General features: G+C 47.4%; 1 protein-coding gene across 1 annotated transcript in view; it reads right to left on the bottom strand.

Moving 5' to 3' along the window:
- Positions 1-12,983, bottom strand: part of TRIM66 (tripartite motif containing 66) — a 59,798-nt gene that overhangs the window by 19,761 nt on the left and 27,054 nt on the right. Inside the window, exons 7-12 of the mRNA XM_087433254.1 lie at positions 12,845-12,961; positions 11,435-11,549; positions 10,733-10,879; positions 9,774-9,891; positions 7,402-8,306; positions 5,604-5,765 (exon numbers count right to left, since the gene is read on the bottom strand). Coding sequence (XP_087289380.1) covers positions 5,604-5,765; positions 7,402-8,306; positions 9,774-9,891; positions 10,733-10,879; positions 11,435-11,549; positions 12,845-12,961 — 1,564 coding nt within the window. The remainder of the gene's footprint in view (positions 1-5,603; positions 5,766-7,401; positions 8,307-9,773; positions 9,892-10,732; positions 10,880-11,434; positions 11,550-12,844; positions 12,962-12,983) is intronic.

Genomic DNA, 12,983 nt, shown 5'->3' with positions numbered 1-12,983 from the left:
TTAGTGACATAAAGGAACTCTGCTGAACCTCTGTTGCTGGAATGGGCTGTAGTTCAGTGATACTTTAGGGAACTTGTAAGAACGCAGGGCTTAGCTTGTCCTTTCACTGAATGACCTCACGCCGTGGCACTTGTCCAGGTGATGTTCCTTGTCTTCTCCCTTGTTGTTAGCTGCCATTATAGAGGTCCTGACTCCCTGCTCCAAATCTGCTTACTGCTATAATGTAGGAAAACTAAAACTTTCCAAAGAAAACCATGCAACTAAGCTTGCTGGATCAAGAACTCTGACTAGATACCTGTGTGGACTTACGATCTCGTAGAGAACATAATGCATGGGGTTTGCGACAACTGTTTTTGTTGCTGCTGCAAAGCTTTGCCAGCTCACTTCTGGTTGCAGGTTTTTGTTCCAATAGTTAAAAAACTGTCAAAGACTGACCACCATGTAAGTGTGCAGAGGAGAAGGGAGCAATGACTTGGGAGTTAGGTCTTGGAAAAACATTGAAGGCCTTCACTCTGGCTGCAGGAGACAGATAAGGAGACAAGGATAGAGGTAAATAGATTTGTGAACTAAATCTTGGACTATTTGAGTGCTTCAATAGTTCCAGATTAGGCAGACTAGTTTAACAGTAGTAGATCTTGAAACAACTGAATCAGATAGCTGAGGAAGGAACTAACTTTTCCGGCAAGTGGTTTCACAATTTGATTTTTAATAGAGAAGTTGTTGCTCTTATTGACACTGAGTACTCATCTAGCTCAATGTACAGCTCTTGAACGAATTAAGGCTCTTCTGATATGCTGATATATGCTACCTGACCAGAGTGAAATGGGAAAATGTTCATGGGCGGGTGAAGAGAGAAGAAGTGAAGAGTGCCCCGTGCCCTGATGATCCAGGGAAGACAGAAAAAGCAAAGAGGATCCCAGAGTCTGAGGTGGAAGGAAGAGGAAAGGAATAAGTGGAGTCCAACAAACCTGAAGTGAAAGCCAGAATGAGTGGAGCCCTCAAAACCCAAACCTTGGATACTCAGGAGCATTAGGCTAGAGGTATTTTGGCCAGGCCAGGGTAAGGAAATTTAAGGCCTAGTAGCAAGGACCTGTTTCTCATGGACCAGGAGACCGAGACAAAGATCTTGGGTTTGGTCTGTGCATGAAATCAGGCTAGAACTAAGGAGACAGGCTTCCTCAAAGGTGCAAAATTCAGGGAGCCAGACCTGCGGAGTGTTTGGCTTGATTCCTGAGTAGGACAGAGCAGATCTCTGTACAGTTCTGCATCTGCTGATCAGGAGACAGGCTGTGCTCTGAGAAAACCTCACCAGGCCCTGGGAACGTTCTGAGCAAAAGCTGCTGTCAGGGCCAGGCTATGAGGAAAAAGATCATTGCTGGGGTTGAGAACGCATGATCTGGTCCATTGCAGTGGATTTGGAGACTATGAAGGCAGGAGACCTAGATTTCCTTACTTATGCCAAGGCTTACAGTACAAGTTTAAGCAAGTCATTTCCCATCTCTGGGCTTTAATTTTCTCCTCCACAGGCTAATAGAAATCTCACTGAGTTGTAAAAATCAAATTAAGAGCTTAGGCATCAAAGTGCTTTGATAATGGTATAAATGCTATTCATCTGAGTCATTATCTTTTACTCTTCTGCATCCCTCTTAATAATCTAGACCACAGGAATGCCTAGTACTTCAGTATCATTTACTGAAAATACATCTCAAGACTCCTCTCAAGCCATAAGCAGCATCCTGGTGGGCTTAAAATCCTCCGTTGAAGATCTGGGCTACATTATGAGCAGAAGAGAGGTCCCTCTTGCAGGTGAATTGGGGCTCAGATAGGGCTCTCTGTGATGCCTACAGCCTTGATTCCATGGGAGCTTTGAGGAAGAGTGTGTGTATTTTTCAGCAGTCAACTAGTTCAGAAGTGTGAAATGAAGCCATCAAAATGTCTTCCCGTTTCCCTTGGGACGTAAGGAAGTTCTGTTGTAGAGTTGTTACCAGTCTTTCTTCAGAGTGGCTAAACCAAGATTAGGAAGCTTAGGCAATAGGTAGTGCCAGACAAATGTCAAAATTCATTCAAAAACATACTGTTGGACACAGGGAGGGTAGTTGGATAAGCTGCTCCTGAGATTGCAGAGCTCAAGCCACTAGAAAACCAATGCTCAAACTCTCACATCTCATTTTCAGCAGCAATCTGTTTTCACCATCAGCTCATTTAGTACCAACTCCTGGGTACTTGTGCACAGCTGCTCTGCTGTAACAAAAGTCTTCCTTGTGGCCGGTGAGCAGCTCAGAGCATGAATGAGTCTCTGTGGACACACAGAAAGGTGCCTGGTGCCACAGGTTCCTCTGGTCTGTGACCTTCAGATAGACTTCTGACTTCCCTGGCTCTCACAGGCCATCACAAGCCGAGGAGTGGGCTGGAGGCTAAAACACCTTTACTAGACAAAGATAACCAAGACTAAAGTAGGCTGGGTCCTAAGAACTCTCCCCAGCAAGGCCTCAGGCTACGTCAGATATTGTAAAGACAGGAAAATCCAGCAAGTAAGAGGCCAAATGGAGTGCACAAAGAGAGGCAATTTAACCCACTCATTGAACACAGGGTTGAGTCAGGAACCCGTACTCTGGTCCTAACATTGCCAACAGTCAGCTGTATAACTCTTAGGTGGGTCACTTAACCTCTCTGTGTCTCAGTTTCCACATCTTTCAAAAGGGAATAAGAAAGTGGTTTCCTCATAGTATTTCTAGGATAAACAAAGAGATAAAATGGAATAATTCATGTAAAAACCTATGGAAAAAAGTAGAAAAATGCTCAAAATGTTGTTTGATAGCCTCAGTCTTCACACCCTCCATGCTGCCCAATCCCAGCTTCAAGGCAATGAATTCTCTCAAAAAGAAAGCCTTTTTTCATATTTCAGTAACTTCATGTGTAACCAGACCTTGGTCAGTCAAGTAGACCCAAAGCTTCCTCTGGGCCAGGATGGCAACATTAAGGTTCCTTTTCCTGGGAGTCCAGGCCATGAAGAAGCCTAGAAAACAAGTGAAAAATGCCAGGCCACCTGCCCCTCCAAACTTCTGTATGAGCTGAGGTTAATAAGGGCCAGGAGCAGCTCAAAATGAGAAGTTAGAATTCCCAGGACCTTCACTAACCCCGCTGCCAACCTGCAGCCACACAGGAGGGCAGCATCCCCTTGCTGCTCAGAGAGCCTTGTGGGCCACCCCCACAGGCAGCAGAGACTCCATGCTTGCGTGTGGCTCACCTCCCTTCCTCTGTACTGGGCATAGGAACAGAATTGAGACATTAAACAAGCAGTGGTGTTTTCTGCCTGGCTTCCACTACCACGTGAGCACTGGTAATTCCCGTGCTTCCTTCTCAACTACTGACATCTGGAGCTGGCTGCCTTCAGTCATCTTCTCATGTAGCTTCCACAGGAGAACATCAACAATTTAAAACTTAAACTTAACTTTTCAGCCCTCAAAATATGCTCTTCTTCCCATGCTCCCATCTCAGTGAATGGCAACCCCGTGGAAGAAGACAGACCTGGGTGTCAAGCCAAAGGACTTTCTCTCCCTCACTTCCCATCACCAATGAGACTCCAAGTCCAAAAGCTCCTGTGGTCTGAACTCTGAAAGCCCTTGCTTCCTCTCTATTCCCATCATTACTGATTTCATTCAACCTCTCCTATTTCTCCTCTGTACTATTTTGGTCTCCCTTACCACAGCTAAAGTGATCTTTCTAAAATTTAATTCAAACCATGTCCCTCCTTGCTGGAAATCCTTCATTCACTCCTCCTAACCCCCAAGACTGAATCCCAACTCCAGAGCATAATTTACAAGGCCTTCCAACCGCTCTGGTTTCAATCACTCCTGTTCCCCAGTACATCTCATGATCCTACCAAGCCACATTATCTGCAACCCGCTAAGTGCCCCAGGCTTTCTCTCACTTCTGGACCTTCCTACTTGCCATTCCCTTTGACTATGTATTCTACCCCTGCTCCCCACAACCCGGCCCCTTCACTAGCCTAACTTCTTCTTCAAATCTCAGCTTAACAGCATGTCGTCTAGGAAGTCTTCTGTGAACAGTCCTTCTCCCAGGGTCAGGTGCTCCTGCCACACCCCAGTGACTAGCACAGTACTTCATCACACTTGATTGTTGTTGCCTGGTTAACTCTCTCTCCCACTGGACTGTAAGCTCCAATGTGAGACTATCTTACTCACCGATATGTGCCTGGCACCTAACAAAATATTTGGCACATACTAGGAGATTAATATATAGGTTCTGAACATTGAGTGAATAAATAAATGTTTGGATGGATAGGTAGCTGGCCCAGGTATAAGAAGTCAAATCCCTAAGAGCCACAAAGGGCCTATTTACAGCACCCTTATCGCTCCTAGGCCAAACCATTTTCAAAAGGTAGGAGAGGACAGGCATAGACAAAAGCCACTAATACTAGAGGCCTGCCCAGACTTCAAGAGTCACCAGGGATTTCCAAGTTAACATTTCATTTTTGCCATTCCCTACTTTTCTAAACTCTCTTCTCAAGAATCCCTGAGATAGACTGATCTAAGACATATATGGCAATGGTGCTGCTGGGGGAAAGATGGTGAGGGGTGAGTACACAGAATAACCACTGGAAGTGGGGCTGCAGGGCCAGAGGGATGCTGCAGGGCTGAGTGTGCAGGCTGGAAGCGTACAGAATAGCTGACAGAGCTTCAAGTACAGGGCTGAGTGGAGGCACCAGGAGGGCTGACGGTACAAGACTAGAGATGGCAACAGGGTAAGTCGAACAGGCCAAGAGACCCAGAGAGTGCTGGGTGGAGGGCACGGCACAGTGCTGAGGTTCTAGCTACGAAGATGACAGGTGGGAGTGATGGGCAGGGGTAAGAGTAGGACAGCTGAGGAGTGTGGGGTTCTGGGTTACTGCCAGAGTAAATGAACACTTCCAGCAAGCAGGTAGGTGGGTGGACAGGAAGGCCTCCAATAGCTTATCTTCAAGAGATCCCATTGCCCCTAGATGCTCAGCTACTTCTGCAGGACAGCCCTACAGACCTCCCGCCCAACAAATTCCACTGATCCAAATTCTAAGGCCAATCAACTTTGGGTTGTGGGGCTACATAAAATATTTTCCCCATTTTCATTGCAGAGAGGAAAAACTTCAGGCTTTGGATTCTGACAGACCTTCTTTTAAATAAACCTCAGCCCTCTCATCTACTAACCATAGGGCTCCGGACTTTAGCTTCCTTAGCTATAAAATGGGGATGCCCACCTCACAAAACTGTTGGGAAGGTTAAGTGAGATAATGCTTGTGAAGTACCATGCATAGCTGCAGGCACAGAAGAATTGTTCAATAAACTGGCGCTCTTTCCCTTTCCCCATCCACTCCACAGGAAGCCCAGCTGGTCTCACTTTAAGTGTGTATGTGGGAGTGGAAATGAGGGTGGAGGAGGACCTATGTTGCCGACTCATTAGGACAGAAGGCATGAGTCAGGGCCGTGTAACATCCAGGGATGGAACAGGGACACTCCTCCCACTACCCCTTCATCCTCATCCAGGTCCCTGGGGTCTTGGCTCGCAGTGGGTCCCATGCGGTCGGGGAAAGCAGGCTCCGTTAGTACCTTTCTCACGACATTTGGAGAGGAGTGCTGGATGGTGCTGTCCAGTGGGGGGACACTGTGAGGGGTTTCTTCCCCAGACGCCTGGGGCAAGGTAGCAGCAGTATTCTTGTCAAGAGGGAGAGCTGGCTTTGGGCCTTCAGATGCTGGGGGCTCATCTGTAGCCTGGAGAAGAAAATAAGAACTTGGGTGGGTTTCGCTGCAGAGAGTAACAGCAGCAGCAGCAAGGGCTAATGCCCACCCCACACTGCCCATTGTCACCACCTACACATTGTGAACTGCCTAAAAATTTTTCAAAAAGAAAGATACTCTTATCTAAACTCTTCCTAAAACTATATCCCAATATGATCATCTTAGGATAGAACCCAAACTGAGAATTCTGAGCCAACTCTGTCATATTCACCTTAGCAATCACAACAGTTTTGACTTACATTTAGTTTGTGGTCCTCTATGAACCCTAGACCCCTCTTTGCCATCATGGGGATTATTTCATATCCCCTCAAAGGAACTGAGCCTCAGAGAAAGACATTCAAAGCATGGTCTGAAGTTATCAGTGCTAAAGCATAAATGTGAGGCCTTATATTTTGTAATAAAATAAAAGTCTATAGAGCTGCTTTGAAGATATAAATGTGATTACAAATTTAAAGGAGACACCATGGGCCGGCCCCGTGGCTTAGTGGTTAAGTGCGCGCGCTCCACTACTGGCGGCCCGGGCGGATCCCGGGCGCGCACAGACACACCGCTTCTCTGGCCATGCTGAGGCTGCATCCCATATACAGCAACTAGAAGGATGTGCAGCTAGGACATGCAACTATCTACTGGGGCTTTGGGGGAAAAAATAAATTAATTAAAAAAAATAATAAAAGAAAATAATAAAAAAAATAAATAAATAAAGGAGACACCACTATGGGAAAAGGGAGAGGGGGTAGAGGAAGGGGCTGGAACAGGAAGCTCTGGGAAAAAAAAAAGCAAGGGTTAAGAATGAAGATGTGGAATGCAGCAAAGATCCCAGAGGTACAAATTGTACCTCTTCAATTGGCTTTCAGCTGAGAAAAGAGAGGAGTGGCATTCATCATCCCCCTAGGGAGAGAACAAGGCCTCTTCTGCGGCATTAGAGTCAGCAGGCCTGGCTCCAAGTCTTGGCTCTACACTCAGTGTTTTATGATCTCTAGGCAGACTGCTTGCCCTCTCTGACCTCCACTTCTGCACCTATAAAATACAGATGGTAATGCCTACTTAACAACGTTGTTGATAGGATAAATGACACAGTGCATATAAAACATACCTAGCCTTAACAGGCTTGAAATAAATTTTAAGTCTATATCTGTGCAGTGTTATAAAGATGCTGCCCACAAGCATCTAATGTGTACCCTCCCTCCACTCCTTAAGCTCTCCCCTACCCCTTGTCTGAGATCCATAAGTTCCAGCAAGGGATATGAGGAAGTTACAAAGAGAAGAGACAGCCTCCCTTCTGCCCCAGCACTGGCAGGAGTACAGCACAGCTCAGAAGGTTCCATTCATGGGCAAGGTCCCTAGTGTCACCTGGGAGGACAGAGTTAAGCCAGGCCATGCTGGAGAGTACTAAGCCCAGCTCTATGTTGGGACTAGGTATTATGTTCTCTGGAGCTTTCCTGAGATGGGCAGTGGAGGCCAGGGCAGTCTTTAAATGTGAGGGCTGAGCTCAAGGCCACCCTAAGAGGAAGAAACTGTGTTCTGTGCCACCCTGTGATTGGGAAGGCTGTGTTCCCTGAGCAATCCTAGGATGGAGAGACTACGTGCCCCAAGCCACCCTTAGGCTCACCTGCACGGCGTCCTCCTGACTCTGGGACTGCACGGGTGCTGGCTGCCTCACGATGTAGTTGATCTGGCCCACAATGGTTTGCTGAAGATGCTGAGGCGATTTGGTCTGACTCAGTTGCAGGCTGGGCTGTTGAGCCTGAAGCAGAAGCTCCAGGTCCTTCTGCATTTCCTCCAGCTCAAACTTGTGGTGCATTATGTCCACGTTCTGGGAACAGGCAGGCCCAGGAGGGCTCTCATGCTGACTGGGAGCCAGATGCTGGGATGGAGGTAGAGGTGGGGGTGGCTGCTGCTGGGGTGGAGGTGGCAGAGGTGGGGGAGGCGGCAACTGCTGCTGTGGCTGCTGCTGGAAGTGGCTAAGCTTTAGCTTCTGGTGGTGGCCGAACTGGACTTGGATAGAGGGTGTCTGTAAGGTGGGTTGGGCATGGGCTCCTTGCTGAACATCCTGCGGAGGTACGATGCACACCGGCTGGGTAGAGAGCTGCTGCCCCAGCCGCTGGGATGTGCTCTCCTGCTCCACGGGGGGCTGGGTATCCAGCCAGGGCTGCAGCAGCTTTGGCGGATGAGGAGTGCAAGGCGGCTCTTTCTCCCTGGGCAGCAGGGTGGAACACTGCAGTGACCCCAGTTGTTGGGGTACCACCTCAGAGGGCTGCCTAAAGTTGTGCGCTGGGTGTATGCTGGGTGGGGGGACCTGGCATTTGAGGGAAGGTGAGACTGGGGAGCAGTGGGAGCAGCACACAGACGAGGAACACAGTGCTGGAGACTGGAACTTGTGAGAGGGGTGGCTAAGAGTCTCTTGCTGAGCCACTGGGGACTGGCGGCTTTGATAAAAGGATGATGGTCCCTGTAAGCCTCCATAAGCAGGAGTATCTGCCCGGGACAGCTGTCCACCTTCAGTAGTTATACAGCCTGGAAATTCAGCATAGAGAGTGTTTCCAAAGGTAATCTGTGGTTGTTCCCCCTCTGCTATCTCCTGCTCCGACCAAAAGACAACAAAACTGTACCAGGTGCAGAGATTAAGAAATTCAACCCCTGATCTCCAAGACTCCATCTAGAATACTGCCAGCAATAGAACCTATATGGACCTGCTTTGGGGGCCTGGCTCATTTGAGAAATTAGCTCAGTATTCACCAGATACTCAGTCCTGACTCTATTTGTATCCCCTAGAGAAATCATGGGCTCCCTCAAATAGCACCCACTCAGTTTTTAACAGAGACTCAGAAAAAAAAATCAATGTTAGGGGTGGAGAAGGAGTGTGCTGGAAAGTAGCAAAGGAAAGAGAGTCATCCCCAGGACAAATGAGCAAGTCTTCAATACGGGTCTGAGGAACTGTGTGTGGGGCAAGTAGGAAGGAAGAGAATGGGGAAGCTCCAGTGCCAGCTCAGTGCCAGGCATCAGCACTGTCCTGAGGTCCCCAGGCCCTCATGCATGAGTAGATGATACCTATTGTTAGCTTAGTCTAATGGCCTCTCCAGCTCATCGTTTTGATGAGGCTTACTTAGGGGAAGACCGAACAACTTGAGGGCAGGAGGTGTGTTTTATTCACCTTGGTCCTTTAGTGCATAGGGGCCTGACCCAGAGCAAGGGCCCACCAAAGGTCTGTTGAATTAAATCAAAAGGGAGAGGGCAGCAAAAAATAAACCTAAATATCATTCATCACTCTGTCAAGTTCAAAAAACTTTCAATGAGATTAACAACCCATGTGAAGGCAGTAGTTGGCCATTAGTTTAACAAACCTACCATTAGGTTGTCAACGTAGGCACAACTTCCTGTGTCAACATTCTGCCTAAAGACTGAGTGCCAGCAAATTATTGCAGCAGGGAAGGAAAATACACAAGGTCATGAATTACCCACCTACATCTCAACTCCAAAGGGTGTGTGTGACATCGTGACATTCTCACTCTTTCCCTCTCTCTCACTGTTGCTGAGATCCCCTGTTTGTGCCCATGCACACATATACCCTTGTATGACCACAGAGACACAGGTTCCCCTGCACTGCCATACAGCATTCTGGAGAGCAGGACCACTGTCTTGTCTCCTCTCCAGCAATGAAACCAAGGTAACAGGGACAATCATGCAGAATGGAAAGCTCAGATTTCAACTGGTCCTGTTACAAAAGTCCTGTATTGCCATTGCTATTTAAGCTGGGCACTACCACCCCCCCCCACTCCAACCCACCCCCCCAACCCCTCCGAAAAACGAAAAACATTTGCTAAATAACTCCATGACTTCTGGCAGTCTCAGGGAGTTCTCTCTCTCTCTCTCTCTCAATCTCTCTCTCTCAGGCATATGCTGACCTATCCAGTAAGCTAAGCAGATGCTCTCTATTCGTTCTTAGCAATTATGTAAAAGCCCACAGGGTGGGCCCTGCCTCACCAAGGGAAGCCAGCTGCTTGGTCCAGAAGTTAGGCTCCCAGGTGAATCTGATACTCCAAGGGGAGCCAGGATCTGTGTTACAATTTGTCTCCAGCAATCGCTGCATCTGAAACACAATCTGACAGCAGCACCAAAGGTCATTTCTTTGGGCATCTTGCACCTGAATGACAACTCCCTGTCCCTCACATGTCGTCACAGGTTGAAGGGCTCAAAGCCATAACTCTTTAGCCTCTAGCCCTCCCCCATATGCTCATTTCCTCGCACTTTAGTATCTTCACATCCTTCTTCCCCCTCCTTCCCTCCGTTGATCCCCTTCCTCTTATCGAGGCTTCTGGAACCCCTACATTCTTATCTCTTCCAGGCCTCAAATGATTTGTAATTCTCCCTCAGGATATCACTTGCCTGGCAGCCCTCTCAGGAGGAGTCCACAGACTCTTCCCAAGTGAGACCACAGATATCCCAGTGACTCCCATACCTCTATTTCCAACCCTGACTTTCCTTCTGACTTCCAACCCTATCTATCAAAACAGACTTTAGACATCTCCTTTTAGATGCCCTACAGGCATCTTAGATTCAACGTATCTAAATATAAACCCCATCAACTTCTTTCAAAATTCTTGCTCCTTCTCCTGAGCATCACCATCCTCCCAAGTCCAACATTTCAAATCCTCAACTCCTCCTTTCGTCTTAGCCCCCCATTTAGACCCAAATAACTTTCTATGGGATGTCCAGCACACTGCTAGTGTCCAGGATAATGCCTAAATCCATCACCTAAGACAAAGAATTATAGAATTTCCCAGCTGAGTAGCCTGGAGGAAGGCAGGACCATTTTAGCACCTGGGTCCTTTGCACTGTGAGGTTTGGTAAAATATGGCATTCACTTACTAACCCTTACTAAAAGGGTTACACTTACTAACACTTACTAAAAGCAGTGATTGAGGAGTTGGAGTTCTTCTTACCAGCTCTTTGCTGAAAAGGAAAGGGACACTGGTTTTGCTGCAGACAGCCCAATTGATGAAATTCTGCACATGCTCAAACTGACGGTTGAGGACCATGATGCTCTGTAACTGCTGCTCCAGCTTCCGCTTTCTCTCATTAGTAATGCCCTGGGTATGGAGAGAGAAGATAGAATCTCTGATCCTATTCTTGGACTGCAGTCCACCTGCTTGGGAAGTCTGGTGGCCTGTATCAGTATGAACACTGATGGAATCAGATGAGACTGCACGCTGAGAGGAGGAGAGCAGGACAAAGTGCTGCCATGGGCAGCTGAGGGATGGAGGAAGGGAAGGAAGGACGGTGGGTAGATAAGAGTGCAAATATGGAATGGGTGATGAATGAATGACTGTCTACCTCTCTTGGGCATAACTTGTTTCATGACTCTCTTCCAAGGCTATAACCCTGCACAGTCCAGGAAGGCAGCTGCCTTAGAGCCACAGCATTGATGGGAGTTTGAACTGATTTTCCAGCCCCATTAATGAGCCACCCTCCCAAAATCAGACTGGACATTTTAAGACATAGGGAGCAGCAGAGAGCTATGGAAACTGCACATCTGAATTCCAGTGCAGGCAGCTCTGAGCCCTAAGACTAGTTTGATATGTGCCTGGTTTCCGAGCCAGTGAGAGCGCAGAACCCATCCATCTGAATTATCTGTCCACATATACCTCCAACTCCTCTATGAGCCCGTTGGCCTGTTTGTTCAGCTCATTCATCAGAACCATCTTGGCCATTTTGATCTGGTTTTCCACCTTCCTGTGCTGATGCTTCACCTCAAAAATCCTGTAAACAGGATGGGACAGAGCATGGTGATCCCTTCCCTCCAAACCTATGAGGGCCTAGAGACAGCAACATAAGAGCCAACAACTTGGAGGCTGCCTATTGAGATCAGGGCCCAGCAGGGACTAAATATAAAGATACCATAACCTTCCTCTACCATCCCACCCTTTGTACAACCCATCCCACTTGACCTAAGTGGGCCAATGGCACAAAGTTCAACCCGCTTTTCTCTAGGTAAACCTCAGGTCCACACCCAGGTCAACTCAGAGCTCACCAGTTCACACAGCACTAGGGGCAGGACAGAGAGAGTGAGTATGGGTATTACTTCATGTAATTTGCTGTCTTAAAAAGGAGGATGCTCCACTGAACAGTGCCATGCAGTAAAAAGAGCATGGGCAGAGACAGAAAGTAGAATAGTGGTTGCCAAGGGCTGGGGGTGTTGGGGGGAATGGGGAGTGACTGCTAATGTGTATGTGATTTCTTTTTGGGGTGATAAGATGTTCTAAAAGTAGACAGTAATAATGGTTGCACAACTCTATGAATCTACTAAAAAACACTGAATTGTGCATTTTAAAAGGGCAATTTTATGGTATGTAAGTTATATCTCATTAAAGTTGTAAAAAAAAAAAAAGAACATGGGCTTTGAAGTCACACAGACCTAGCTTCCAAACCCAGCTCAGTCACTGACTAGCTGTGTGATCTCAGGCAAGTCACCTAACCTCTCTGAACGTCAGTCTCCTCATTAGCAAAGTGGAGATAACCCCTGACTCACAGAATTATAAGAACTGAACAGAATAATGCATGTATGATGCCGAACCAGTGCCTGCCACATGATGAGCTCTCAATATCTACTAATTCCTCTTCCTACATAAAATACAGATGATTTCTTATCATTTGCAGATTTATACAGAAAACACTGAGAAAGGGGTAACAAAAGGCAGACTGCCACTGACTTGTTGCACCCTCCTGATAAACAGCACTCTCTGCCTCAGTATCTACTCTGTACTCTCATTCTCAAGCACCTACTCCTGGTTATTTCATGGCCACTTTCGGTTTGGCCCAGATTCACTCTGATCATCCTGACCTAGCTTGGTCCCATTTACCCAGTGATGACCCGAAGCCCTTTCCCTGGCCCTGAGACCTCTAAGGTCGGGACATATGCCTTCTGGGACATATGCCCACATCTGCTTAATGGCACATCCTCTTAATAAGTACTACATCTGATAGCCTTGTATTAGGATCCAAGATGTGAAGGAACAGAGCATTCCCAGCACTGGCCAGGGGCTAGCCTGTGCTACCTGTCCTCAATTTGCTTTGCAGATGTCTGTAGACTGGATTTCTTATGAGCCACCTGTGTAGTCACACTTTCCAGAAGCATCCTCTGGTTTTGCAAAACTTCTTCAAGATGTCTGCACCTAGAGGAGGAGGCAGAGAAAA

This window comes from Ceratotherium simum, chromosome 7 (genome assembly GCF_057802395.1).
Source record: "Ceratotherium simum simum isolate JZ-2026a chromosome 7, ASM5780239v1, whole genome shotgun sequence".
Classification (NCBI taxonomy): Eukaryota; Metazoa; Chordata; class Mammalia; order Perissodactyla; family Rhinocerotidae; genus Ceratotherium; species Ceratotherium simum.
This window is presented reverse-complemented; position numbering and strand designations above follow the sequence as displayed.